Source organism: Leishmania braziliensis, chromosome 35, assembly GCF_000002845.2.
Source record: "Leishmania braziliensis MHOM/BR/75/M2904 complete genome, chromosome 35".
Classification (NCBI taxonomy): Eukaryota; Euglenozoa; class Kinetoplastea; order Trypanosomatida; family Trypanosomatidae; genus Leishmania; species Leishmania braziliensis.
The window spans coordinates 1,416,855-1,444,217 of record NC_009326.2 but is presented as its reverse complement, the minus strand read 5'-3'; the positions used below and the strand labels follow the sequence as shown (position 1 = coordinate 1,444,217).

Here is a 27,363-nt window from a genome sequence, read left to right as displayed (position 1 = left end):
GGGCTGTGCGAGGTTGGTTTGGGGCTGGTCTTGCGTGTGTGGCGCACTCGCTTTGAGGCGGCGCCCACGACCATCGCACTTCTTTTTCCGCGGGGTTAACCAGCTTCGCCTGTGTCATTGAAGAGGCTCTACGTCGCGGTGCATTGCCTTCCCGGGGGCTGCCCATTTTTGCTCTCCGTGTGCTGCCACTTTTACCAAAGCGGCAGTGGCATTGATATCGAAGTCGAGGGAGAGACGGGTGATGCCAGCCCGTCCCCCCTCTTCTGACGTTGCGCGTGACTCTGCCATCGTGTGTTCTGTGCTGCGCGCACTTCTTCCCTCTTCTTCCCTCTTCTTCCCCTTTCCTCTATCGCCTGTCTTTTTTTCTTCTGTTCTGGGTCGGCGTTGTTTTTTGTCGAACTTCCTTACACGATCACCGTAGCTGGCGACGCAGCGGCTGCACTGCTTGTAACTCCAGACTCTCCCACAGGTGGACCTAATCATATTGCAAGCTTTCCATATTGGCTCTTCTTGTTTTCTCTTCTCTCAAAAATTATTTACCCAGTCATCATTGTGTGTTGTCTTCATCTTTTCTTTACTCGCTTCTGTGCTTTTCCCACTAGTGTCACCTCCCCTTCCCCCTTCTCCCTCAACATCGCCCCATTTCTGCAAGTGTTTTGTGTGTTGAGTGGTCGTGTTCTGCCATCTTTTCCTTCTTTTCTCCTGCTCCGCCACATCCACAACGCGTGCTTTCTGTGCCATTGCATCGTCGATTGCGTGTTTTGCTAAGCCCCCCCCCCCCCTTACCTATCGACGAGCGACATTACCGCATTGCCTTCTTTTCTTTTTAGCGCTCTCTGGACCGACTCTGTGGCTCGAGCGGCCACTACTCTAGCTAGCACTGAGTTTCGGTTTAATCAACACACAAGGAGGTGGGGGCTCCATCGAAAGCCACGGTTACGTTTTGCGTGTGTGGAAGGTGCCATTGGGCCTTAACTAGGTACAGCGTTACGACCCTGTATTCCATTTCTTCTGTGTCTTCGCCCGTTTCTCTCTTTTTTTTTTTTTTAGAGCTCTTCGTGATCTCTCAGGTGGCACTGTTTTGTGAAAAATGATGCGCACTTCTTTTGCTTCGCTGATGGCGACGCTGCTTGCCCTGCTCAGCATGTCTGTCGCAGTGAGCGCAGCGAACCTACTGCCGCTATACGGTCGGGGATTGTTCGACGTGGAGCTGGTGTGCCGCAGCGCCGCACCGAGTGCGCCAATGAACTACAACAAATCTGTTATCAGCGCGTTTCGCTTATCTGTCAGTGCGAGCGCGAACAGGACGGAAGAACCCGTTGTCTTCCCATTCTCCATGGAGAGGACCATGGATAGCGATTACATCCATACCTACTACATCAACGCCACGGATAAGTATACGGTCTCTGACATGGACGGCTGCATGCACACGAAGGGGTCGTACAGTTCCTCAGACGATGTGCTCTTGGCTCAGAGCCTCGTTGGTATGTTGCAGGCCCCGCTCCCAACGACATTCACCACGAGCACCATCCGTGGTATTGTGGTCAAAAACTACTCGAATCACTTTTCCCTCATCATTCCGGTCAAGTACGGTGGTCTTGGGACATCCGCCACGTACAGCGCCGCTGTCCTGACGAGTACGCAAGGGTGGTCGGCGAATTTGATGCAGGTGAGTCGGACTGCCGTGTCGATAGAGGTGACTGCAGTCACCGCCAGCACGATCAACAACTGCCTCTTCACCTTCTCTTTCTTTGGCTCTAACGTCTCTGACGCGGTGATGCCGCCTTCCCACTGCGAAAGTGTATCCCCATCCCCTGCTCACTCAGTCACCGACTTGCCGATGAATTTTGCTCGGTCGACAATCGAAGCCTCTGTGGTCAATGCTCGCTCCTCCTCCTCATCGTCGTCAACATCGGCGTCTACCAGGAACAGCAATATGCCCGACTTTCCTGCCGATTTCAGTGCAAACTTTCTTGTTATCTCGCCGTCGCAGAAGTCCTTCTACCATCTTCGTGCGGCCTTCAGCCTCTACGCAGGTATCTCCCGCGCCAGCTTGCAGTATCCCATGAGTGGTGTCGCCGGTCGCGTGTACGAGTACGAGTGGTTCACCAACTCATGGGATCAGATGTCGTACTACTACACTAAGTTTGCAGTGCCAGATGGCGAGGAGACGGCCGACAAGGCTCTGCGCGAGTATTTCTTTCCTGACCAGAACACCTGCAAACGCATCCTTATCGGCTACGACAAGAGTGCCAGGAGCGTCAGCGCCTTGCTGCTCTACTCGCCAAGCGTGCCGCCAACGTTTATCGGCAACCAGACGGTGCGCAACATCCCGTGTGGGGTGTGGGCGGCAGAGGTGAACGGCGTTCGTGTCATGTGGTACTGGGCGACTTCTGATTTGGTGGACACGACGTCGTTCTGGACAAACGAGAGTGTGGATAGTGGCGTGTCGAAGCACGCTAGGCTGGTGCGCATGACGGTCAGCGGCCGCGGCGGCGCCCCACCGCTGTTTGTGCACCACCCCTTCTTCCCGCAAGGCTACGCCTTCCCTGCACCTGATCGTTCGTTGGCGTGCAAGGTGATGCTGCCTGATGAAGTGGATATAAGTTGCGACGGCCACACCAAGGATGCTGATTTCACTCACATCTACGACATCATGTCTTATGTGCCGTACGTTCGAAGGAATGACTATCGTACCCCGCTCGCGTGCAATGGCATCAAGACGTCTGGCTCAATCCCTAGCTTTCAGTGCAACTACAACGGCGTCAGGAGAGGGGTGGTGGCCGCACTACTGATTGTGGTCTCGCTGTTGTTCTCTCTTGTGAGTGGGTGCTGCGTGTGGTGCCCCTTCTCACGAATTGTGCGTCAACAACAGCGTGAGCTGGTGCGATTCACGCAGGAGTTAGGCCATGCTCAAAGCGCTAACGACGTTGAGGGGCAGGATGAAGCGAACAGGGGCGCCACATGTGGGCTTGATAACAAGTATCCCTCCTCTCTTCGACATCTCTCATGATTGTGCTTTCCACCCGCGCCTTTCCGCCGAGCCTTTTTCCCCTGTTCTTGGTGCCGCTTATAAGATACGTGTAGTTGCACTCGTTAGTGTCAAGGGGGGGGGGGTGGGCGGACACACCGACCTCGCTGTATACATGCTTAAAAAAAATATCTCTTTACACTATTGGGGTTGTTGGTACATCTACTGTAGTGTCAAGAGTACTCAAGTCCTTCTCTGTCTTCTCCGTGCATTATGCTAATGGGCCTCTTCCCCATCCCCTCCTCTTGCTGTTCCGTCGTGCGTTCGCCTTTCTATTCCCCCCTCCCTTTCCCATTTTTTCCTTTGCTTACTCTTAAGACGGTTTTCTTTCTATCGGAGAGGTTTTCTCGACTGTGACGTGCTCATATATGAGGCGTACACGCGCATACGTATGTGTTGGCTGGGGAAGGTACGCTGCATATTCTCAGAACGTGAAGCTTATTGTGAAGCGCGGCGCGTAAATAGTCTCTACCGCCTTCCTGTGTGTGTGATGGTGTGCGAGTGCCTGGTATTTCTATGCTCGTCCTGCCATGACATCAACTGCTGCGCGATCGAGCTGGGAGGATCGTGCATTTGAGCTACACCTGCGTGCTCCCCCCTGTCGAATAAAGTTCGTGTGATATTTCTCGTGTTCTCCGTCGACTCAACCCACTTTTGCGCCACCGCATGGGCATTCCTACCTCCACTGCCGCCTCCCCATCGTCCTCGCCCCCCTCTTCCTCCCCCCCTGCACACTTACATCCATTCACATACACACAATCCATTACGCTACGGTGCACCCCACCACGTCTCGATCATCGCACGCAGTTTGATTACGAGATGCCGACCCGCTTCAAGAAGTGCCGCCACCAGCGCGGCTCGACGTTCTGCGGCTACGGTCGCGTAGGCAAGCACCGCAAGCACGAGTCCGGTCGCGGTAACGCTGGCGGTATGCACCACCACCGCATCAACTTCGACAAGTACCACCCCGGGTACTTTGGTAAGCTGGGCATGGACCACTACCACCGCAAGAAGAACGTGACGTGGAAGCCGACGATCAACCTGAACAACCTGACGCGCCTGATTGCTGCGGAGGAGGCGGCGAAGGCGAAGAAGGGCGGGGTTCTGCCTGTGGTGGACCTGCAGTCCAGTGGGTACGCGAAGCTGCTGGGCAACGGCCACATCCAGGTGCCGTGCATTGTGAAGGCGCGCTACGTGAGCAAGCTGGCCGACAAGAAGATCCGCAAGGCTGGTGGCGCTGTGGTGCTCCAGGCGTAAGCAGTGGCATATTACGCCTATCTTGTGCTCTCTTCACTCACATAGTTGCTGAGGAGGCAATCAGGCATGTTTTTGCTATTTAGTTTTCTTCGTGCTTTTTAATTTTCCAAAAGAACTCAAACAAAAAAGCGACGCTTGCGAGTGTTGTGACGTAACGCTGGGATATATCGAAAATGGAGGCCTCTGCGCGTCATGTCGAGAGTAGTCGTCAATTTATGAGGCGCGGTGAATCAATCCGAGAAGGCCGCCCAAAGCGCCCTTCTCGGACTCATTGGTGCCTCTTGGATGAGCTACAAGTGACGCTGAAAGAGCAGATGAAGAGATGCGGATTGTGTGCTCTATAATTGCAGTCGTTTCTTTCTGTGTTGTGCCCCAGTCCACTTTCATCTCTCGCTTACGCTGGTCTTACTGACTGTCTCCTGGTGGGTTTGGTACTCCTTTTGTGTACCTGCGCTGCTGTTCTTTCGCTAGTTTTCTGTATTTTATTTCCTTTTTTTTTTTTGGGGGTGTTGGTTGGTTAGTTGGTTGGATCCACTGTGTTAGAGGTTTATTCGCTTCTCGTCGTTTCGGCGTGTTCACATACTCAGTGCTGTCGCTGCTGGTGCATCTGTGTGGTGTGGCGTGTGAAGTACGCGCCTCACTCACTGAGCGAGACCCGCATTGTGGTGCATTTATGCCTCTCGTGGAGAGGCAAGAGCAGCCGTGTCTTCCGTCTTCTTTGCTTCCTCTCTCTCTGTTTTTCCTTCTGCTGACTTTCCTGTGATTTAAAAGGCATTTGCTGATGAGGAGAGAGAGGAGGAGGGGAGGGGAAGCCGCAAACACCGCAAACATTCATCACTCACATCGATATACACCCCCCACACACACACCCACCCACCCACCCACACACACACACACACACTTACAGGTCTCTGTGCGTACACAGCCTTGTGGTTGTCGACACTCTTCGTTGCTGAGGCGATTTTCTGTGACCATCCGGTGCAGTGAGTGCTCTCACTCTGGTACAGCAGTCTCTTGGCCATATCGGAGGCACCGCAATGAACTGTGCCAGCGTGCCTGTGTCACTAGCGCAGGCTGCATCGGCAGTCTTGGGGTCTTCAGCCCCGTCAAGGACGGAGCAATCACTGCACAGCATTAATGAGGAAGACGCCATGTTCATCCTTGCAGAGATGCTAGACGCGCTCGATACGCACGGTCTTGCTCTTTTTGTGGAGTCCTGTCGTGGAGCACCATGTCCGCTGCCGTCACCGAGGACGTGGTCGGCAGCTCTCGCAGCACTCGCCACCAGTGCGCCGCTCAACGTTATGGTCGCTGACGCCCTACTCGATCGCGTGAGTGCCGCCTTGTCAGTCGAGATCGGTGCGTATCACTCAGCTGTCTTGTGCAGCAGTGGCCCACTCTCCGCTGAGGTGGCGCTTCCGGCACTTGAGCGACTGGACGAGGTGTACCGTCAAGTGTATTCACATCTGCTGCGCTGGTGCTCTACACTGCGTGCACCCGGGGTTGCTGCTCTCCTTGCCGTCCGTCTTCGATGCGCGCTGCTTCAGACAGACTTGGTGACCGGCGAAGAACCGCCAGGGAGGCGGGCACTATTTTCCTTCCTCCGGCGGCACGGTCAGCTCGTCCTGGCTACGCAGCGGAGGGCAACAGGTAATGATGGAGATGATAACGTGGATGACTTAGAGCGTGATGGGGCTTTGAAGGTGGCAGGTGACGCTAGAGAGGGCAGCCCGGCACCTGGCTCCACTTTGCCGGCGCCAGATTCGTTGATGGCGTGTCTGCACCGGCTAGGCCTGAACCAGTCGGCAGAGGTGAAGCAGTTATGGAGATCCGTCTTGGAGGACAGTATTCGCGACCGACTTCGTGACCTCTCCGACGACTTCTCCACTCGCATTTTGCACAAACAGCTGTCATGGCTGGAGCACTCCGTCGTGCCTTTTGTGCGGATGGTATTGTCTGACAGCGACGGCGGATCAGATGCTTGCTGTCACAGCAGCGGCGGCTTCAGCGGGACCTCTATGATTCACCACGGCGGGGACGTGGGGGGGATGTCGAGAGACCGCCATACGGTGACGGGATGTGAGGAGGCGGGCAGCATGTGCGTTTCCTCCCAGACGAGTGAGGCGGTGCGAGCGGAGCGGGAGGCATGGCGCGCTGACTTGCGACTACTGCTGCTTCACACCTACGCTCGCAGGCGCCTTGACGACTTTTGGGAAATTCTCTCTGACTACCCCGACTCCGTTCCGGCTCTCGAGGACATGCACTACTGCCTGCAGTCAACTCCGGAGAGCGGCTTGAAGACCGAGCTGGTGCAGACTGTGCGCCATTTGCTCTCTTCACGCCTCCACCGCGCCGGCACACGCACCGAGGACATTCTGGCCATTCTAATCAACACGATTCACGCTTTCTGTATATTATTTCCGCGAAATGAGCAGAGTAGTGTCGTCTTCTCTGTCACTTCTGACACCCTGGAGCACCTACGACGGCGCAAGGACTGCGTGCCAGCGGTGGTGCAGGCAGTGATGCAGCCCGGTGGCGCTATGAATGCGCTCCCACCACCGCCAACCCAGGCTCTCCCTGAGCGTCTTGCTGGCGGCTTGGACTTGTGTGACTACAGTGCAAGCAGCAAGGAAAGGGAGCTGCATCGCGCTTCTCGAGACAGGCCGGACGTGTTACGCGTGCTGCTCACGTCTATTCCCCGTCGTGCATTAGTTGACGAGTACCGGCAGATGCTGGCGGAGCAGCTCCTGCAGAAGCCCATGCACGAGTTTGACACAACACCAGAGGAGGAGGTCCTCGAGCGGCTGCGGCACGTGTTTGGCGAGACAGCGCTTGATCGGTGCGCAGTGATGGTGCGGGACATGCAGATGTCTCGGCGTATCTCACAGCAGCTGCGCGAGCAGCTGGCTGGTAGCCGCGCGGGTTGCTCGCGACGATTGAGAGGTACTACCGCCTTCGCCACTACTGCACCTTCCGCTGCAAGCGTCTCGGTTCTTTCGATGACAACCTGGCCACCACTTGCTCGTTGCAGCTCCACAAACGGCGGTGATTCAGGTCCTGCTGCTGCGCCACTCAAGTATTCTCCCCATCCGTCGCTGCAGGCACAGATGGATGCCCTTGCAGAAGCGTACAAGCGGCTCAAGGACAACCAGCGACTAACCTGGTTAATCTCACTCGGCCGAGTGGAGTTGGAACTAACGCAGAAGGACCCTTCCAAGGGGAACGCACTTACGGCGGTACCGCAGGTGCTCTCTCTGTTTGATGCTTCGATCGTCTTGCACGTGAAAGATATGACAGACCGTGGTGGAGTCTGCACCCCTGTGTCTCTAAAGGATGTGGCGAGCGTAATGGAGGTACAGCTGGAGGAGCTCCGCGCGCATGCGCAGCGACTTTCCCCAGCGGTGCTGGTGTTTCTGCCAGCGACGGACCTGGTCTCCATGCAGCTCAGCGTGGCCACTTCTGCCGACTTTGTCTTCATAGAGGACAGAGGAACTGACGAGGAAGCCGGGAAGTCGACAGGGCTGTCCCCCGAGCGCGTGAAGCTGATGGAGCGGATGGTGACGTCGCTGCTCAAGACGCGTGGAGCTCAGTCGATCACAGCGATCCACAGTAGTCTCAAGTTGTTGGGCAAGTTTGAAGGGTCAATCGACAATGTGGTGGAGCTGCTGCGGTCGTTCGTGGGTCGGGGATTGATTGTACTCAACGATGCGAGACAGTACGCCCTTCCACCCAAGTAAGCTGCACTCAATTCCACATGCACACGTGCCTGCGTGGCAGCTCGTTTTTCCCTCCTTTCTCCCATGAGACATCGCCACCGCTGAGCCTTTTCCAGAGTTGGAGAAAAGAGGTCTGAGCGCTGTTTTTACTCGCAAAAAAAGGGTGCAAATGAGTTCAAGTGTACCTGCACAAGCATGCACGTGGTGGTCATGGTTACTCAGTGGGCGGACACCACGTCTTTCTCCACCTCTCAGAGCAATAGCCGCCTTCCTCCTTTCAGCACTGCGTCTGTTCTACCTGTTTCTCATCCTTTAACGACTTCTCTTTCTCTGCCTTGTCTTGCTCTCGAGGGTAGACCCAACACGCTGGTGCGGTGGGTGTTCCCCGTTCCTCCCCCTTTCCACTCCCCCCCCCTCCCCGGCGGAGTACTTCACCTTCACATGGTGTTGCCGTTAGCTGCGCGGCAGCACTTCTTGGAGCACGGCTACGCCATTGTTCCAAATGTGCTTTCCAACTCCGTGGTGGAGCGCATCCGATCTGGGGCCTTGACGTCCACCACGGCGCGCCGCCGCTCCTTCGCGCACCTGCCCAACATCCACTCCCTCTTGAAGTCTAAGCCCAAGTACACAGACCCCTTTTACGACGGTCTGATGCCGCACCTGCAGAAGCGGCAGTATATCCTACGCTACTACCGTGACATGAGGCGGCATAAGCGGCGGCTGCGGCGTGCGGCGAAGGCCTTTCTTAATGGCCGCGATGTCTCGGAGCTCAGCAGGGAGGAGATGTGGAAGCTGAGCGAAATGGTCTCCGCGGAGGCGCAGAAGATGTCAGGCAGAGGCTGTACGAGCACAGTCAAGACAGACCCGCAGATGCTCATGGCGATCGACCAGTACCGCGCTAATGCATGGATGACAAGCCCACAGCTAGAGGCGGTAATTCGTGACACGGAGGAGTTTGTGAAGCCGCTCTCGCAGCTGGCAGAGCTTGTGGGTGGTGTGGCACGTCCCGTCATATTTGGTGATGTACCCCTGTTGCGCGAGGCGTACGGCAACCCTGTTGGCTACCACTGCCTTGCTCCTACGATTGGCACCCGCACGAACGCACGCGTCAGTAAGGGTGGCGGTGAGGCGACAGCGGTCTCGATGGTGCTCTTCACTTACACCCCCACTCCTCTGTGTCTCCCGCCCTTTGTAATGCGCCACTCCCAACGCGTGGTACGCCGCCAGTACCTTCACTCAGTGCGTCCCGAGCGATTGTGGCGCCCCTTTGCCCCCATGGAGGCTGACATACGCGATCAACTGCGCCGCTTTCGATTTGATTCATCGGTGGTAGGCCAATCGCTCCTCGCAGGAGCGGCCACGTCAGGCGGTACCGCGACGACCCCCATAATTGGCCCGGGAACCGTCATGGTGGTCGATCCCCACTTGATGATGGCGTTCGGGAGCAACATGACGCCCCAGAGCGAGGTCGTTTACCGCATCAACGTGGTAGCAGAGAACGCGCGCCCGCATCTTATGGCACCATCGTGGATTCGCGGGTGGCGCACAATGCCGCAAGAGGTCCATTTTGCATCCCCTGTTGTCTTTCCGCCGCTTTACGTCGAATGAAACGCTCGAGGGCGAGTAAATGGAGAGGGCGAGGGCTCAACGAGTGAGAGGCACTCTACGTTATGCATCCGTGGTAGTAGTGATGAGTAGTTGTGAAGTGCGTTGCGCTTGTGTGCCGTCAAATGACTGTCCAGGCGAGTTATGTATTTCCATATAATCTTGTCATCATTTCTTCTCCGTGGCTTGTTACACTGCTTCTTTTCTAGCGAGCGGCATGTGATCAGTCCCATGCCCTTTCCCCTCTACATGGTTCCGGGTGAGTGGCTGTGGTGTTTTTTTTTTTTCGCCTCTCTCTTCGTGAAGCCATGGAGCGACTACGAAAGAGGAAATCCTTTCGAAGGGAGGGACGATTCTAGCAGCAATAGTCCTGTACTGTGCGTACATACGCATCTTTCTTTCGTTGCATCATTCAGCGGGTACACTCGCTGTTTCGTTTCTTCTCGGTATTGTGGTGGTATGCCGCTTTCGGTTATCGTCAAATTCGGGTGGGTGACGTGCATTTCTTTGCTTCGCCTCCTCGTGCTGTAGCGCGCGCAGTCGTCGTCCTGCTTCTCCCCCTCTTCTGCTCTCCCCGCAGTTCTTCTACTTTTGGTTCTCTTCAACTCGAACACAAACACAAACGCGTGCACACATCACGCATCCCATACCCCCACCATGGGAGGAGGACCGTGTCGACGTACTGTGTCGTGGGCAGCAAGCGAAGGCGCATTTCGAGTTCTCCGAACCGGTAGCGTCACACAGGGACTATTTCTTTCGGTACGTCAATGACGCTGCGTTTGTTGGGTCGCTCTTGTCTCCCCCACCTGCTCCTCAGCTATCAACTCGACGCACTTACTCCGTGCTTTATAGATTCTGGCTATCTCGATGTCAATAGATGACTCAATACGAGAGCGAAAAGAGCAAGGCCGCCGCGAAACGAGATTCACAGACACATAGCACGAGTGACACACGAGCGCTTGGATGGGTAGTGAGGGGTGAGCAGCAGCGGCTGGAAGCAGTACTGCCCACCCACGTACATATACTGGGTGTCATTGGCGTTCCGCCACAATGAGACGCCTGCATGTGCGCATCCACAACTTCTACGAGGACGATGATGCGGAACCTGCAAAGGCTCTGTCAGAGGAGCAACGACAGTTCAGACCGTCTCCATGGCCGTTTTCAGCTCCTTTTACCTCTCCGAGGGCTGGGGACGATGCACAGCCCCACGGTCTCGTCGCTGACTCTGTAGAACGTACTGTTCTCACGCAAGATGTGGAGCGGAGTGAGTCTTCTCATAACAACAGCAGTTACAGCAGTGCGTCCATCGAACGCGTCATACACTGCGAAGGGACTACCTTTCCACCAAGTTTCACCTCTAATTCGGCACGCAACTTTTTCGTCGGTGACAAGCATGTCTCTCTGCGGTTGTTAGAGGAGTCCGTGGAGGAAGCCGTGCGTGATGTGCACCGGCTGGATGCGCTGACCCGGAAGGCTGTGTGGCATGTGCTGACTCAGAAACCCAGCACTCGCGACGCAAAGCTCCGCAGGAGGTCCACCACTGCATCAGCGCACAAGGTATCTCCAGGCACACAGCGAGGTGCCTCAGTCTCTACAGAAGTGCATCACAGTCCCATGGGCTATTCCGGGTTGACAGCGCTTGTGCATGACAGACCATTTCTTCCACCCGATCGCTACCCCACAACACCAGCGTTGCAGGGCACGCCCGACCATTTTGCGCGAAACCTCTCTGGCGCTTTGTTCGCAGCACACCATGCTGGTCTCTTTGAAAAGCAGCGAGTGTGGATGCAGCACCGCCTGCCCCCCAGAACAACTGAAGCTACAGTCGTCGCAAGGATTCCCTCATCCTCGCCGATCTCGACTCGACGTAAAGCGCTGCAACGGGTTTCCAGCTTGGCAAGCTTCGCAGCGGTTGCATCTCGGAGCGGCAGAGCCACCTTGACCTCCAGAGGTAGTCGCGTGGGCGTACCGATGACAGACCCTGTTGACAGCGAGGCAGAGCTTGTGCGATCGTCTGTATCGCTGATCATTCTCCGCGTCGCGAAGGACCGCGCCATCGCAACTGTATTTCTTCGTCAACTACACCTCGAGGTGTGCAAACGGCGGGTTCTCCGCGTGGATGCCGACGTGCGTTATCGCTACTACGTCCAACGACGCTTGCTGCGGCGATGGAGCAGCGCGGCGGCAATGCAGCGACGCTGGCGCATCTCTCTTCTGATGAGCATAATCCTGCATTGGCAGCGTTATGTGCGGAGCCGAAAGGCGCTACACATCGTCCTGTCCTCGTGGAGGTGGCTATTGCAGCAACGACGTCGAGCCTTTGACGCGTGTCAGCAAGCACAACGTCAGCGCTGTTTCCAGCACTGGCTCCGAGCCTTCACCTGGCGTCGTGAACGCAGCGCGCTTTATGAGGCTGCTAGTCAGTTCGCCGCATCTCGGCAGCGGCGGGACCACGTCCAAGCACTGCTTGAGGGACATGGTGGGAATTCAGAGGTGCTAGCGCTTCTGCAGGGAAGACCACATGTATCCGGCAAGAGCTCTGTGGTCGTGACCGCGGTTGGACCTCGATTGCTCTTGCGGCGCCTCTTTTTGGCGTGGAGGCAACGGACGGAATGGCGGCTGGTGGCGCATCTGGCTGTGTGGCACTATAACCAGCAGATGCGCGCCAATGTCATACGACGGGTATGCAGGTGTGCGCGACGTGTGGCCCTACAGCACCACCGCAGCTGCCCCGAGCATCAGCGGCAGCGCTCTGCACCCGTTGCACAGAGCGTGGATGCAGCCAGCAGCGTCATGGAGGGGCAATCGCGAACCCCGCTTCGTGTGTACATTGTTGCTGTTAAGCAGAGAGGAGTTTTCAAGTACAAGACCAGCGCAGCGGGTTTCATTGCACGCGCGGCTCAGCTCCGCAAGTGCTTTAATCGCTGGCACATTCGCGGGCAAGCCCGTCGAGCGGATCGTTTTCATCTCCAGTGCGTGTACGCGTACGCCGTGTGCCGATGGCTGCAGGCCCTCGCTGTTCTTCGTGCGCGCCGGCAGCGAAAGCAGCAAATTCTGTCTCGCTGGGTGGTGGCCACGCAGCATTGCCAGACGGCTGCAGTGGCGTCGAAATCGCATATATATCAGCTCTCTTGCCGCGCACTCCGACGCTGGCGAAGCCGTCTCACAGCGCGTCTGAGGCATCGAGTGCAGCTGCTGCAAGGCTGCTTCGAGCGTTGGCGGGATCGGGCGGTGCTGCGGCGAGCAGCCAGGGCTCTGCAGTGCACGCGAAAGCGCAGTTTGCTGCAACAGTGGCACCACCATGCGCAGACACGCGTACAGATGCGCATACACCTCTATGTGGCGGATACGATCAGTGAAACAGCGCTTGTACTCGGCTGCTTTCGGCGGTGGCGCTTTCGTGCTGCGGAGCGGCGTCGAGCTCACCTCGCGTGGGACGTTCTGATGCAGCTGCGGCGGGAGCGACTGAGCCGGCGTTGCTTCGATGTATGGCGTCGGCGCACCTTTGGTCCAGCACTGCCCTGGGCAAAGAACCTCAGCAAGGATCGTTCCTTCCCTGCCATGCCGCTTCTTGTGTGAGGACGGGAGGGGGGGAAGTTGTGACCCCGCGGTGCGTCTCACGGCATTGTACGTGCTGCAGCTGTATCATTTTTCTGCTGCTGAAGGAGAATCGATCATCACAAAGAAGCAACACAGAGAAAAGAATGAAGGGAGGGGGATTCAAGTAGCAGTGAGCTGAAGTCCGAGGAGCCGTCTACTTAGCGCAAAGGACCTCTTCAATCCATCACTTTTTCTTTCCTGCCCGCCTCCACACACCCTGTGCAGCTAGGAGCTATTGTGGAAGTAGTCGAAATGCCGAAGCTTTCGTCGCGTTGGCGTTCTCCGACTCAACTGCACACCGCCCTGTTCCCCCCTCCCCAAAGGTCAGCATGTGTCTCTCCTACGTGTGCTTTTTCATCACCCCCCCTTACATTTCTGTCATTTCTGTGGCACTCCTCCCATCCTCCACCACTCAATCTCGACTCCTTCCGTGCCGTGCAGCGCCAAACACGCAGCTTGTCGATGATTACAACCAGCCACGACGATCGCTTGCCTATTGAGCCCCCAGGCACCCAAACAGTGGTAAAGCCTCTGTCTCAGCCCTTCTTAGGGCTAAGCGAACGACTACTAACGTACTCGACTAAAGCACGTTTCTCTCCGTTCAGCGCTGAGCCCAGTGTACCATTCGTCTGCACGTGCACACCCGAGTGCCTACTTGGGTTTTCGTTGAAGGAGCGAAACGAAAGCTAGCCCTCTCACCTATGATAGACACGCTCGCCCGCGCACAACTCAGCGACGACGCCCTCGCTGCAGTAGAGACGATCCTCCTTTTCTCTCCATTCTCGGGCATCGCCTTGTCTTTTCACTCGTCTCCCTCTCCCCCTTTGCTTGTCTATTGCTCTCCCTCTCACCCCCGCCACTCCTCCATCCCAGATTTACCACCACCGCATCACTGTTTACCCTTTGCGAAGCCTTTTAACGATCGCTTTCTCTGTCATTCTTTCTTTCTTCCGTCAAACGCGAATTTAAACTCGATAGAAAAGCGAAATACAAGCTAATAAGCGTGACGGCTGCCCTTGTCGTCCTCTTTGTCTGCTGCTCGCATCTCCAAGCGGGTTCTGCCCTTGTGCGTTTTGAGTATTGATCCCCGAGACACGAGTAAGAGCATCGACTAGCACAAAGCGCACGCCGTGGTTTCTCTTCAGGCCCCTTCCCCCTCCTCCTCCCCTCACAAGGAGGTGAAGATGGAGATTGCCACGATGGATCCTGTGGCGCAGCGGGAGTTGCAGCGCATGACGCAGGCGATTGAACAGTACGCGGCTCGGCTGGACTCTCTCGGCACCGAACTGGAGACGGTTGAGCAACAGAACCGAAACGATGATGTGAGCCACCAGATTCAGCAATACAACAAGGCAGCAGTTGCGCCACAGGATATCGCTGCCGAGGACGCCATGGACAACATCGTGCGCATGGAGAACCAGCTCAAGATTGTGCGTCGCCGCAACCAGCTTCTGGCGCGCGAGAATGCCATGCAGGAGAAGCTGCTGCGCGACCGGGCAAACAAGCTTGCAAGCTCGAAGAAAGAGCTGGACACGGTAATGACCATAACGGGCTGGTACGACGGCAAGCGTGATGTGCAGTTCTCCCAGATTGAGCGCGAGCGGGCGGATATCCACGACATGGCACTTGTGGAGGCGTCTTTGCGCTCTGAAATCAAGAGCAGCAAAGCGACTATTGCGAAGCTGGAGAAGGTGGTGCTCGCGCTGAGCGCGAAGATACTGGAGAACGAGGAGCGTCGCACGGAGTACATGCAGCTGCGCAACGACTGCCGGGTACGCGAGAAAGAGTGCAGCGAGATGCAGGCAAAGGCGCAACGCATGGCGACGGACAACCAGAAGCTGCAGCTGGTTGTGAGGACAGAAAGCGAATCAACCCTAGTCGACAGGAGTGTGGCGTGTATGGAGAGCGATCGCGAGTTCCTCTCCGACGCCGTACAAGACATGAAGATGGCCTGCCGCCGTCAGGAAAACGTCATCAAGGCGCAAATTGCACGTGAGCAGCAGCTGCAGCGGCGCTTGAATACAGTGACAAGGTCGCTGAATGAGATGCGACTGGCGCGCGAATTTGAACGCAACGTTGCCAAGTCGGCGTTGGTGCCGTCCGCCTCTCGTGAGGAGCCGGAGGACGTGGCAGCGGTACTGCCTCACAATGAATGCATTCCAGTGGACACCTTTCGCCTCCTCTACAAGAACAACGAGATGATGCGCACCAACGTAGCACGCAAGAACATGCTCGTGCTGGAGAAGGAGAGTGTTGTGCAATCGATGGAGACGAAGATGGCACTGTACATTGGCAAGCACAATGAATTTGTCCTTTTGGACGACAGCATGCAGATGTCAGGCGAGACCGCCGTACGAGCCGCAAAGCGCAACTTCGACGCCGAGGAGAATAATCTGACTCGCCAAATCGAGGATCTACGTGCATCGAACAGTGAGATGCGCGCCACTCTCTCCAAGACAGCCCCACCGACATACATTCGCAAGACCGCATCAAATCTCAGCAAATGAGGTGACACGCGGAGGTAAAGAGAGGAATCGAAGAAGAACAAGGGAAAAAAAACAAGCACAAATTGAGTAGAAGTGCCGTTCTTCCTATCTGTGCAGGCGTCCCTCTTCTGCTTGTCTTCTTCGCTGTGCTCTGCGTTCCACTTATTTCCTTATTTCTGATTAGGACTGGAGCACTGCCTCACAGGTCTCTGGATTGGGCATGAATGCTGCGCGCATTTTGGTTTTCTTCCCGCCCTTACTACCATTGGTGTAGTCGATGCGTTGTACTCCTCCCTCCACCTGTGTGTTTCTTTGCATGTGCGCACACCCGTTGACGAGCATCGTTTGCTTGCCTGTTTTTTTTTCTCCTCCCTTTCCGCTTTCGATGTTTCTTCTCTCCTTCCTTGTTCTCGGTTAGCGCTTGCTTCGCGTTTTGCCTTTTTGTTTCTCTGCGTGTTCTGGTGATGGGAACACGCTCTTCTGTGCCTCGTCGTTGTGCCATCTGTATAGCCACAGCCCTCCCTGCTGTGCGTCATTGTCTGTTTTTTTTTTTGTTTTCTTCGTTTTACTTCTCCCCTTTCCCGTAGTGTGCGTGTGGGCGTGCAGGTATTTATGAGTCTTCTTGTTTCCGTGTCTCTCTGTGTGTGTGTGTATGCGTGTGTTGGTGCATGCGCGTCTTTGATCAACAGAAGTGTTGTCTTCTCGTCATCCTGTACGGTCTTTCCTTTTGTTTTTCTTCCGTCTTTGCCATTTTTATCCCCTCCTCCTCCTCCTCTTCTCTGTCCTCTTTCTCAGGCTCCCTTCACTCTATGTATATGTGTTAGACTCTGTACGCTCGTTGTTTCTCCGCCCCTTTCCTTCTCTTGTGCGTCTTGTGCGTACGCGCAGTTGTGTTGGATGTCGTACTGTTGGCTCATTGTGTCGATGTGCGGAGTGCGAGCGGGATCGACATCGTTTTTGCCGCCGGGGGAGGTAAGTCGCTGCATGTGTCCATCCCCCTGTTCTCTGGGGCCGACAGAGGAGCACGCAGTGGCCGAGTCAGTGGTAAGGGAGAGGGCCAGGGTAGCGGGGGCAATGGCCCCATATACCCCGCCTTCTCTCTCAGAACCGCAGCGAATGGAAAAGGAATCGCACAAATTGCCCAGAATACATCTCTCCCAAACAACGCCAGCAGAAAATGCACTCAAGGGTGTGAACACGGCTTCTGCAAATTAAAGAGAGACGAGACTAGCGCTTCACCCTTTCACGTGTCTCTATGATGGAAAGCAGAAAAAAAAACGCTCATGCAACCCTGTTTGCATGTGGCCACCGAAAAGTCTCCATTACTCGTGGGGGTACATACGAAGCTGGATGTGGGCACAAGGCAGACTTGCCCTCTCCTTTCCTCCTCGGTAGGCTCTCAGGCTCTGTGTTTCTCTTCCTCGGGCTATGCTGGAGGAAAGTGGCGGGGGGGGGAGCTACGATACTGGACAAAATGGACGGTCGCTCAACTTTGTGTGCATTCCTCACTTCCTCACTCAACTGCTACTCCGCCCCTTCCTCCTCCCACGTCTTTCCTAATTCGATTTTATTTTCGGGCTCCTCATGTTTCTCCCTTTATCGTTCTCCCCTCAAATTTTTGTTCGATGCGTCTTCTCTTTGGCGTCTGCATTGACCAACGAACGTCTCAGGCGCAGCACATGGTGATTTTCTCTGTACGATAGTTTCTCCCTGAAGACAGAAAAGCTTCGAGCACAAACTAAGAAGGCAACGCCTCTGAAGCGGCATCTCTTTTCCACAGCACCCCCGCTTCACCCCCACCCCCTTTGCCACTCTCAACGCCTCTGGCAGGCATTCTTGGGGCTTTCACCTTTTCTCTTCCAAACGCTAAGCCACTTCACCTACTATTGACTTTCACCTCATCACCAACGCGCTTATAGCGTTACACGACTTGCCGCCAGTAGGAGATTCTCATATTTCTTCGCTGTCGTTCTTCACGGGTTTTCGGGGGACGCAATGCTATCATGGTGGCCGTTTCAGCGCAGCAGCCAGCCGTTTACCTCCGCTAGCGTCGCCTCGCCATCCCACTCGAGCGACGTTGGCGGTAGTGATGCGAAGGTGCCGCATTCTCGCAGTCTTATGGATACGGAGTCGTTCGAGAACGCGGCCACCGGCAAGGACCGAGGCTACGGTGACAGTGGCGTCCCGTACTCACAGTTTGATCGAATGCGTGATGAGCAGAAGATACGACGCCATGGTGACGGCCGAGCTTCAACGATGGACGTTGAGTCCATCGACACGCTTGTGAATCGGTTTGAAAATGAGTTCCGCCAGGCTGACGTGCACATGAAGGCTCGTGAGGCGCAGAGGTCGTTTCTACAGCGGTATGACTACGCCAATGATCGACGCTACCAGCAGTGGAGGATGGAGCAGAAGGAGATGCGAGAGAAGCTGAAGATTCACTGGCTGGACTTGATGATTGATCAGCCGTCGGTTTGTCTCGTCTACTACTTGCGTGTGTGCACGACAGCGGGGTTTTGCTTTGGTGCCGGCCGGACTGCCTACCTGTACCGCACCATGGACAAGACATACGCAAAGTTGAACGGCGTCACGCTTGGTGGCATCGCATTCCACGAGATTACGACGTCAGTGGCCAAAAGCGGGGTGGTAGCCCTGATGGGCACCATCGGCATGCCGGTTGGCGACGCCTTGACGAGCTTGTTTACGATGCTCTGGACATGTGATATTTCCTCGCCGCATCGCACGTGGTGGCACATCCTGAACGCAAGCCTCTGCTCAGGCTTTCTCGGCGGAACGGCATACGTTTGCTTCAACTACAAACAGCTCACTCCGTGGGGGGTGCGTGCACTACTGTCACTCTCTACCGGCTTCGGGGCGGCCGCAGGTTTGTACATGGGCTACGTAATTTATCGGCCCTATGCAGCCCAGCGGACACACGACTTGTATGACCCGTACTGGCGCCCCTGGCATACTCGTCATCAGCGCGATGCCGGCCCTTCCAATATGCGCGGCAAGTACCTCTGATCGAGGGAAGGGGTGGGCACTCGTGTGCGCCATTAGTACTTCCTCGCAGTGGCTGTGGAGGGCCGTGTGTCGTGGATCTGCTGTTGGTCTCGAGGGTGTATTGTGCGCGATACACGCGCTTCTTTTTTTTTTTGGCTCGTTCGCACATATTGTTGCAGACGATCTCCCCGTTTTTTCTCCCCCCTCACAGGTATTCCAAAGGACGCTGCACCCCCACGAAAAACTATGCACCTTCAGTGCACATTGCTCTCTCTCTCTACCCCTTTGGGTGGGGCTTGTGAGGAAGAGGAAATGACCCTACTTGATCGCTACTTTCGGGAGCAGCTGACAAGCATTGGTGCGGAAAATACTCTCTCTTGCAGAGTAAATTTGCTTCCTTGGCCACCGGCTTTATCTGATCTGATGCCTCACAAGATCCACCCTTTCCTCGCCTCTCTCTCCTCTTGCCGCTGCGTGTCCTTGTTGCCTCCCTACCCCCGCTTGTGTCTGTGCTGCCCTCCTCCTCCTCCACCTCCCTCTCTCCTCTCGCCCCCTTTTTTCCTGTCGGCTTTTATCTGCTGTTCTTTTTCGTCTCCCCGCTTTATACGCCAAGAAGCAAAGGAAACTAAAAGAGGAATCTCCATCCCGCTACCGTAGCCACTCTCTTTTCTCTCCTTTCTCTCGTGTGCATTTTACTTTTTTTTTGCATCTTTGTCTCTTTGTGGTTGACCGAGCTCGTCGTTTTCCTCTTCTTGGCGTGTCGTTACCCTCTACCACACTCAGCAAAAATCAACTTGATCCCCACACACCCCCCGTCATCGTCATGTCCGCTTCCGTCTTTCAGTATCTTGCTAACACGGGCGACCGTGATAAGGTGATGGCCATCGTGCAGTTCCTCCCCATGACCCTCGCTGGCCCCGCCAACGACGCCGGTTGCACCTCTCTGAGCAAATCTCTGAAGAGCCTCTCGACCATGGCGGACGGCTACCGTGCCATCACGCGTCTCGCTCTTCTCTTCAACGCTCTGTCGAAGCCAACGCTGGAGGCGCTCTCCAAGCCTAAGGGTGACATACTCCTCGACCGCTTGGACCAGCTGAGCCACTTCTTTCACGTGTGCTTCTGCTTTTTTGAGAACACGGCAGTGTTGTCGAGCCACAACGTGTACCCGAGCCGTTTGGGCCGCCTTGGTGGCTGTGCCGTGACCTGCTGGTTTTACACGCTGCTGCTCGGCTTGATGCGCCAGGCGTACGTGATGACCCAGAAGAAGAACACGCCGGAGGAGCATAAGCGCCAGATGATCACCACGGTGAAGCTAGGCTGCTTCTTGGTCTTCTCGCTGACGTGCTTCCCGAAGGGTGGCCCTCAGCTGCTGGAGGATGTGAGCGGCCCATTGATGCCGCTGCACAAGACACTGCAGCTCATCGCGCCGAAGTGTCTCGAGCTGAATGATACTATCCGCGGTGCGCTCGGGTTTATCGCGTCCCTGTGCGATTTCTACTGAACATCAAAGCACGCCCACGCAACGCACCGCACCAACAGACACAGTGTAGCAGGAACGCCAGAGCCGCTCTCAAGAAAGGAGATGTAGGCACTAGAGTTGTCCCACCAAGCGCGCTGTAGTAGTATTGCCGTGGTACCATCATGCATGTGCAGAATTCTAGCGGCGCAATTGTGTATGCTTGACCAATGGAGGGGAAAGACAGGAGAAAGGGTGAGAGCTTGTATCCCGCTCCTGCCCCCCACTTCTGCGTATCCCAGTACTTTGTCTCTTCTCTCGTTGCTGATCTATGCGTTTCTGTTTTTTTTTTCTTTTTCTCACTTCGTTTCTTGTAGATGCTGCGCGCGTGTGTGCGGGTGTGTGTCGTGCATTTCCTTACTTCCTTTCGAACTACGGTATTTTTCCCCCATGTGCACCCACCCCTGCCCCAGCCAACGAAACACCCACTCTCCAGATACGCACAGAGGTGGACAGAGGACGAGAGGCCACACACACACACACACAATGAAATGAGCGAAATACGCATCAAGAACACTGAAAACGTTCTCTTTATTTTCTTCACTTTTACTTGCCTAACTCTCTTTTCTCTTCCCCACCTCTCGTTTCTTTTTCCTTCGTATTTTTCGTGACTTGTGCACGTGTACACACGTGGCTCGATACGCGCATGCGTATCGCTTGGGCTGAGCGCCTCTTTGGCATCTGGTTTTATGTATGTGCGCCTCTCTCTTTCTCTCTGTGTGTGTGTGTGTGTGCGTGTGTGTGTGTGTGTGTGTGTGTGTGCGTGCGTGCCCTCTAGGGCTGCGTGTGATGATGCTCTCCAAAAGAACCTGCCAAATAAAAAAACAACGCAAACACTCTCGAAAAAAAAAAAAATACGCTTCTTTTACCTCTTTTTCCCTGACCTGTTTGTTGATGTCGTCTCCTCGTGTCCATGAATGGCGGTGTGTGTTCCCTCGAGAGCTCCTTGTTGGTCAGGAAGCTGAGGAGTACAAGCAGCAGCAACAAGAGGCATACCCACATACGTCAATGCCGGAGAATTTGCGTAAGGGCAAGTATGCGCGTGTATTGGGATGCGGGTGCGCGGACATGATGTTGACTCATGTCCTATTCACCATTGCACAAGAAGCGCTGTCTCACTCTCACTTTTTCGCCGTCCTTTCTCTCCATTGTTGAAGAATATCGACGTTTTCGTCATCATGTGCATGTGGGCGGTGCTGGTGATGTGAGAAGGTGCCGGAGGTGTAGAGGGGACACCAAGAATAATTGAAAAAAGGGACCTCTTTAAAGGATAACAGACATGCGTTTGTTCGTGAAGCAACGACGAGAAAATGTGGATACTCAACAAAATAAAAAGGGCTACATGATGAAAAGAAAAAAAAAACAGCAACACAACGAGCCGGTTGTGTGCTCTGGGCGAGTGATGTTGTTTGCGGGGAAGAGTGGCGGAAGCCGCAAGAGAAGCAGCAGCACATACAAAAAAAAGTGGTGCAGAGTTCGCTCTCTCTTCCTTTCCGCCTCCACCCCCTCTCGAACTACGGCTGTGGCCACGCACACAAGGAGCTCTTCCACAGTGCAGGGCCGCGGTCAGGTTGGCAGCAAAGAAAAATGATTTTTTTGTTCTTCCTCTGCGTATTGCAAAACGTGAAGAATGAAATTGACTTCAAAGCTGGCGCAACACTCTCACAGGGCGTGCGTGTGTGTGTGTGTGTGTGTGGTCTTCTAAGTCAAGCGCTCTCCGTTCTCCGTGGGTCCCCTTTGTCACTACTCTGTTCTTTCCGGACAGTTTTGTGTGTGCTGGCTGCATACCGCATGTGTTCCACTGAGTCTTGCGAAACTGTGCTCTTGCTTCTGTTTCCTTTCGTCTCTCGATTTGTACGTGCTCCTCCTCCTCTTCCTTCTTCTCTACCCCGCCCGCCCCACACACAAAACACAAACACCGCCTTGCACGTCTTCCTTTTTGCTTTCTTCTGTGGCCTTCCTTCTTTTCTCGTCTCTCTGTCTTTGAACGACCGCGTTTAGCTCTCCGTTGTTGGCCTTCGCTCTTTCCCTCTACCCACACGTGCATCGACTCTCGTTCCACGCCTATAGCGCCCATGTCCAACGGTTCCGTTACACAACGCGTCGCGACCTTCAACGACTACATAGGGAATGTGTCGAACCGCGACCGTGTCATGTCGGTCGTGCAGTTCAGTGCGATGGCCCTGACAGGCCCTGCTGCTGCCGCCGGCTGCTCGAAGCTGTCTGCGCACTTCAACACTATCCACCACATCGCTGCTCACTACCGTACCATCACCCGCTTCTCGCAGTGGCTCGTCGTCGCCCCGGCCCTCACATACAGCGGCATCACGGGTGCTCTCAACAGCCACCCGAACCCACTGGTTGGCATCTGCAAGACGATCTCCACCGCCTTCTTTACTGTCTTCCTTATCGGCGAGGAGCTTGTGCTGGCTTCCAAGTCCAATATGCTCGACCCCGTCCTCGGCAAGCACCTCAACCGCATTCGTTTTGTCTTTCTCTTCTGGTCGAACATTGCGCGCCTCATCATGAACTACCTTTTACTGAAGAGCAGCAGCTACGATGCTGTCAAGGACACCCAGAACGAGAAGAAGGCGAAGGACCACCGCCGCAAGGTCCTCAGCGTGGCGGACGGAGTGCTTCAGAGCATGTTCTGCTACACTCTTCTCAAAAGCTCTGCACCAGCGGGCCCCAAGTACCTCAGCGCTGCTCTCCAATCAGGAAACGTGGTCGATGTCATCACCTCCCTTGCACCGCCGCTGATTGCGGTACCCAGTACCCCGCAGGGTATCATCGGCCTCGTGGCCTCTGTCCCCGGCTTCATGATGAGCATCCTGTAAGCGTGCCTGACCACCCAGAGGCGTATGGGGGAGGGGGAGAGAGGACAGGTATGTGGGGAGAGCGAAGGCCACCTGGAAGAGAGGGGAGGACAAATGGGTGTAGCACAGCGTTGCTGCCTTCGTCGCCCTTTTCTTTGCCTGGGGTCGGTACAGCTGCGCGAGCATGCTGCGAGAGTCAGCAGATGTTGGCTGAAAGGGGTCCCACTTTGCATTATTCAGTGCGTCGACCAGAGGACATAAGAACGGCGTGCGCGTGGATCTTAATAAGCCTTCCTCGTGCAAGCCACTGCACTGTTGTTTCCATCCTGTTTCGCATAAGTGTCTCCCCTCGAGGTTCTGCCATGCACGATTTGTGAATGCAGTTGCGAGCAGCAACCTGCATACACGTGACGTGTGTTCGTGCGCGAGTGGAACCTGAATCACGAGGACAAGAACACGCTGCGCTATCGGCTGCAACCGCCGGACGAGAAGAAACTGCACCGTGGGTCTGAGACGAGGACCCAACCCTCTACTTCTCCTCTCCCTCACTGGCGAGTTGCGATACTTCTCTCTGTTTTGTGTCTCTTAGCACCGATGATGTCGATGTGTTTTTTTCATCGCCACTCAGATTATCAAGGATATATAAGACGAGGGATTCGCGGTTTCAGGGTGGTGGGCAGAGACTGTACGAAGTTTATTGCCGCTTCCCCCCTGGAGCCGTGCGCCTTTGTTCCCCTCCTCTCAGCTTCGCTCTTTCTACAGTGAGAATCAGCGCGCGTAGGTGTGTGCCTGTTCTCTTGCTGGCTGCGTTGAGCGCGCTCTGCTGAACACCCTCTTCCGCATTCAGGTCACCCACCCACACACCGCAAATCAAAGGCCGTAAAAAAAAAAAGGGAGGCAAAAAAAAAAAACAAGTAAGCGTAGCGAAAGAAATCCACCTCCAATAGCACCAACAACGTCCAACATTATTCAAAAAAGGGGGGGGAAGGGGGAGAGATGCTACACGAAAGTGACTGGTGTGAGCGCACCTCTGTTTTGTAACTCTTAAGGGAGCGGGGGGAGGGGGGGGACAGTGTAAGCTGTCGCGCCCCGCGCACAGAAATGTTCACACACGTGAAAGAGAGTGAAGGACGAACTCGACATCTTCACCCAGTACGCATACGCACAGGCATATGAGTTCGTGAATGGAGAGATGACGGAGAGACGCAGAGAAGGGGGAACACCTAATTTTGATACACCCCACCCACTCCCAACGCTATTCATCTGACCTCTCCCCTGTCCTCTCTTCTCTCTCTTCCCCGCACTCACAACTTAACAGAACGCGGCCGAGCGAAAGAGAAGGAAGGGTGCGAGCGCACGTCGCATGGAACGTTGTGGGAAGCGTTCGAAGCGGGAGAGTGGAGGGGTGTAAATGGGGAAAAGGAGTCAAGTTTCAGTAACCACAAAAGGAGGTTCAACAGGAAACGTATAATCTTCTAGAGAGGTAGTCGCCCTTCTTTCAAAGGTGAGCCTGTCTGATGCCCCCCTTTTCGCTCCAAAGTGGTCGAGGGCCTGCTCTTTCTCTTGTTGTGTAGCAGACCCCTAAGCAACTTCCCCTTCGATGTGGCTCGAGCTTTTTCTTTTGGTAGTGTTTGACGGTCCCACTTCATCCACCTTCCCTTTTTTTCCGCTGGCCTTAATAGTTCCACAGTATTATCCCACGAGCGAGAGAGACAGGACTGTAGGGGGGGGGGAGCATCTGTGAATGCGTGTGTGCTCATCAGTGTAGCACCGGGGTGACGCAAGAAAAAAGGAGAGAGGCGACACACGCAGGCACACGGCTGCCAAACTTCGGTGACACTCTCCCCCGTTTCGATCCGTGCCACTTCTTTTTGCTCATCGGCTATTTTCTTTTCATTGCTGCCATGCTCTGGGCAAGTCTGTGAGTGTCTGCGCTCTTCCAATCATCGAACACACCCACGAGCGAGAAAAAAAAGAGAGGACACTCCAGCAGAGCTCAACGGAGCGGGGATACCACATCCTGTGCGTGAGGACGATTTTCCTATCGATCTCGTATGCAACACGCCGCCAACAACAACAACAAAAAATGAAGTAGGTTACAGCCAATGGAGCGGCAAGTGGTGCGCCGGGCCTTGTTAGTGCCAGGCGACAGTCGACATGCTTGATCGCGGCTGCTTTTTTTTCTCTGATCGCTGACAAGAACATGAAAGCGGTACTGTGTTTCCGTTCACGTTGCACGTCATGTTTTGCTTCTGGCGTCGCTTCGCCACGTCGTCATGTCGGCCTTCACCTTCTTTCGTTAGCGCATGTGCTGCTTCAGCTTCATCGCCTCTGTTTCTCCAACCTCGCACTGCTTTTCCTCACTCCTCAGCCTCCTCGCTTCTCGCTCTCTGCAACGCTCGCCTCGTAGTCTCACGCTGCCATCAGAAAAGAAGAGAGCGGTCAAAGTGGGAATCATTTTTTTTTTTGGGGGGGGGTTTTATTGGACACAAAGTAGCCACGTCTCTTTGTCTCTTGCTGCATGGTGTGTGTGTGTGTATACATCGCCTTTCTCCTCGTTTTACCAGATTACTACTGATTACCGGTATTGTCGACTTTTCCTCTCGCTTGCTTTCATGCCATCTTAAAGGCCTGCCTTCTGCTCGTCCTTGTTGCTCCTCTCTCTTCTACTCTTTTTTCCCCCCTCCCCCTTTGCCTTTTGTTGTTGTGGTGGTGGTAGCTTTCTCATCAGCGCGGCATTTTATGGGCACATTAGGCTGTAAACAACGAATTCGGTTCTCTTAGGGTGACTCACTCGCAGAGAATTTGGTGCGTTCTTCTCTTCTCTCTCCTCAATTACCTAGGCTCTTTTCTTCGTCGTCTTCTTTCCATTTTCTCACCCATCGACATACCCTCTCTCTGCATCTTCTCGTCATCCTTTTTCTTTTTTTTTTCGGTTCTTCTCCCTCCTCTGTCTTTAGTGCCTGCAAATTTTGTCGTTCAACTTCGCTCCGTGCATCTTTCCGTCTCTTCCTCCTCTCTGTATGGGGGTTTCATTTTGTACCCCTCCCCCTTCTTTTGGCTTTCCTTTGCTTTTCTTCTCAGCGTTTCTCCCAGACTCCTTCTTTGTCTTCTACCGAAAAGGGAAAGAAAGAAACGCTGCGCCGTCTATACCGGTGTGTGTCTGTGTGACATACAGAAGGCAAACAAAAGGCGTCGGTACGCCTGCCCCATACATCTCTTCCGTTGCTGTTGCTGTTTGTCCTCCTCAGGGCTCGTTTGTTCTCTTTTACGTTCTACTTGCGTTTCTCAGTTTAGGATTGCTTGTGCTTCATCAATCCTTATTCTCTAAAAACACATAACCTGCAGCGCTGTCTTTCCCGCGTCCACTCCATCTCTGTTCTTTTTCTTTTGCCCTCACACCCTGCCGTACAGCACTTCACTTTCATAATGGCGACAAAGTTTAACCACCAGGACAAGCTCACCTACCCGAATGGGCGCGACAAAAGGCAGCCCATTGTCCCCATCATCTCGCCCTCGCTAATGGTGGCGGACCAGACAAAGCTACTTCTGGAGTCCCTGGACGTGCTGTCTGAGAATGGTGGCAGCGCTGATTGGATTCACGTGGACATTGTGGACGGTCACTTCGCATCGAATTTTAGCTTCTGCCCCGCAACGGTTTCGGATTTGCGTAAGCACCTGCCCAACACTTTTCTTGACTGTCATATGATTATCTCGAATCCCATACGCTGGGTTGACACGTTTGTGAAGGCTGGAGCGTCGACGTTTGTTTTCCACTACGAGGCTACCGAGGACCCTGTTGCCGTATGCCGCAAAGTACGCAAGGCAGGCATGGTTGCTGGGGTTGCTCTTCGTCCTGATACGCCCGCGGAAAGGCTCTTCCCCCTCATCGATGCAGACGAAGTAGATATGGTGCTTGTCATGTGTGTGCAAATCGGGTTCGCTGGGCAGACGTTCAAGCCGGAGACGGTGGAAAAGGTACGCCTGCTGCGCCAGCGCTACCCGCACCTTCTGATCCAGGTGGACGGCTGCATTACACTGGAAACTATTGACCTCGTTGCTGCGGCCGGTGCAAACGCGATTGTGCCTGGCCGTGCTGTGTTTAAGTCGAATGACCGCAAGGGCAGCATGGAGAAGCTCCGTAGCAGCATTCAGAAGCACATCTCACTGCGCACTTCGAGCCGTCTTTAGTTACGATGCTCCGAACACCATAGCTGAGCAGTTGTTTTGGAGTGTTGATGCGCCCACCCGCCGAGCACCGCGCTACTCTATGACACCACAGTGTTTGCGCCCCTTCCGTACCTTTATTCCTCACCCTTTCCATCCTTCAGGA

General features: G+C 54.9%; 10 protein-coding genes across 10 annotated transcripts; all 10 read left to right on the top strand.

Annotated features, from left to right (window-relative positions):
• Positions 1 to 1,090: 1,090 nt before the first annotated feature.
• LBRM_34_3750 (conserved hypothetical protein) lies at positions 1,091 to 3,013 on the top strand (the record flags this gene model as incomplete). Its single annotated transcript, XM_001568428.1, has 1 exon — positions 1,091 to 3,013. The coding sequence occupies one exon, from the start codon at positions 1,091 to 1,093 to the stop codon at positions 3,011 to 3,013; it is 1,923 nt and encodes a 640-aa protein (XP_001568478.1).
• An 837-nt stretch (positions 3,014 to 3,850) lies between these two features.
• LBRM_34_3740 (putative 60S ribosomal protein L27A/L29) lies at positions 3,851 to 4,288 on the top strand (the record flags this gene model as incomplete). Its single annotated transcript, XM_001568427.1, has 1 exon — positions 3,851 to 4,288. The coding sequence occupies one exon, from the start codon at positions 3,851 to 3,853 to the stop codon at positions 4,286 to 4,288; it is 438 nt and encodes a 145-aa protein (XP_001568477.1).
• A 1,037-nt stretch (positions 4,289 to 5,325) lies between these two features.
• LBRM_34_3730 (conserved hypothetical protein) lies at positions 5,326 to 8,025 on the top strand (the record flags this gene model as incomplete). The annotated part of the gene is made up of 1 exon (XM_001568426.1): positions 5,326 to 8,025. The coding sequence occupies one exon, from the start codon at positions 5,326 to 5,328 to the stop codon at positions 8,023 to 8,025; it is 2,700 nt and encodes an 899-aa protein (XP_001568476.1).
• A 420-nt stretch (positions 8,026 to 8,445) lies between these two features.
• Positions 8,446 to 9,612, top strand: LBRM_34_3720 (conserved hypothetical protein; the record flags this gene model as incomplete). The annotated part of the gene is made up of 1 exon (XM_001568425.1): positions 8,446 to 9,612. The coding sequence occupies one exon, from the start codon at positions 8,446 to 8,448 to the stop codon at positions 9,610 to 9,612; it is 1,167 nt and encodes a 388-aa protein (XP_001568475.1).
• Positions 9,613 to 10,659: 1,047 nt separating this feature from the next.
• Positions 10,660 to 13,188, top strand: LBRM_34_3710 (conserved hypothetical protein; the record flags this gene model as incomplete). Its single annotated transcript, XM_001568424.1, has 1 exon — positions 10,660 to 13,188. The coding sequence occupies one exon, from the start codon at positions 10,660 to 10,662 to the stop codon at positions 13,186 to 13,188; it is 2,529 nt and encodes an 842-aa protein (XP_001568474.1).
• Positions 13,189 to 14,393: 1,205 nt separating this feature from the next.
• On the top strand, positions 14,394 to 15,716 carry LBRM_34_3700 (conserved hypothetical protein; the record flags this gene model as incomplete). Its single annotated transcript, XM_001568423.1, has 1 exon — positions 14,394 to 15,716. The coding sequence occupies one exon, from the start codon at positions 14,394 to 14,396 to the stop codon at positions 15,714 to 15,716; it is 1,323 nt and encodes a 440-aa protein (XP_001568473.1).
• Positions 15,717 to 17,690: 1,974 nt separating this feature from the next.
• Positions 17,691 to 18,719, top strand: LBRM_34_3690 (conserved hypothetical protein; the record flags this gene model as incomplete). The annotated part of the gene is made up of 1 exon (XM_001568422.1): positions 17,691 to 18,719. The coding sequence occupies one exon, from the start codon at positions 17,691 to 17,693 to the stop codon at positions 18,717 to 18,719; it is 1,029 nt and encodes a 342-aa protein (XP_001568472.1).
• An 802-nt stretch (positions 18,720 to 19,521) lies between these two features.
• On the top strand, positions 19,522 to 20,199 carry LBRM_34_3680 (glycosomal membrane protein; the record flags this gene model as incomplete). The annotated part of the gene is made up of 1 exon (XM_001568421.1): positions 19,522 to 20,199. One exon carries the CDS (start codon positions 19,522 to 19,524, stop codon positions 20,197 to 20,199), a length of 678 nt encoding a protein of 225 aa, XP_001568471.1.
• Positions 20,200 to 22,289: 2,090 nt separating this feature from the next.
• Positions 22,290 to 23,051, top strand: LBRM_34_3670 (conserved hypothetical protein; the record flags this gene model as incomplete). The annotated part of the gene is made up of 1 exon (XM_001568420.1): positions 22,290 to 23,051. One exon carries the CDS (start codon positions 22,290 to 22,292, stop codon positions 23,049 to 23,051), a length of 762 nt encoding a protein of 253 aa, XP_001568470.1.
• Positions 23,052 to 26,459: 3,408 nt separating this feature from the next.
• Positions 26,460 to 27,221, top strand: LBRM_34_3660 (putative ribulose-phosphate 3-epimerase; the record flags this gene model as incomplete). The annotated part of the gene is made up of 1 exon (XM_001568419.1): positions 26,460 to 27,221. The coding sequence occupies one exon, from the start codon at positions 26,460 to 26,462 to the stop codon at positions 27,219 to 27,221; it is 762 nt and encodes a 253-aa protein (XP_001568469.1).
• Positions 27,222 to 27,363: the final 142 nt, after the last annotated feature.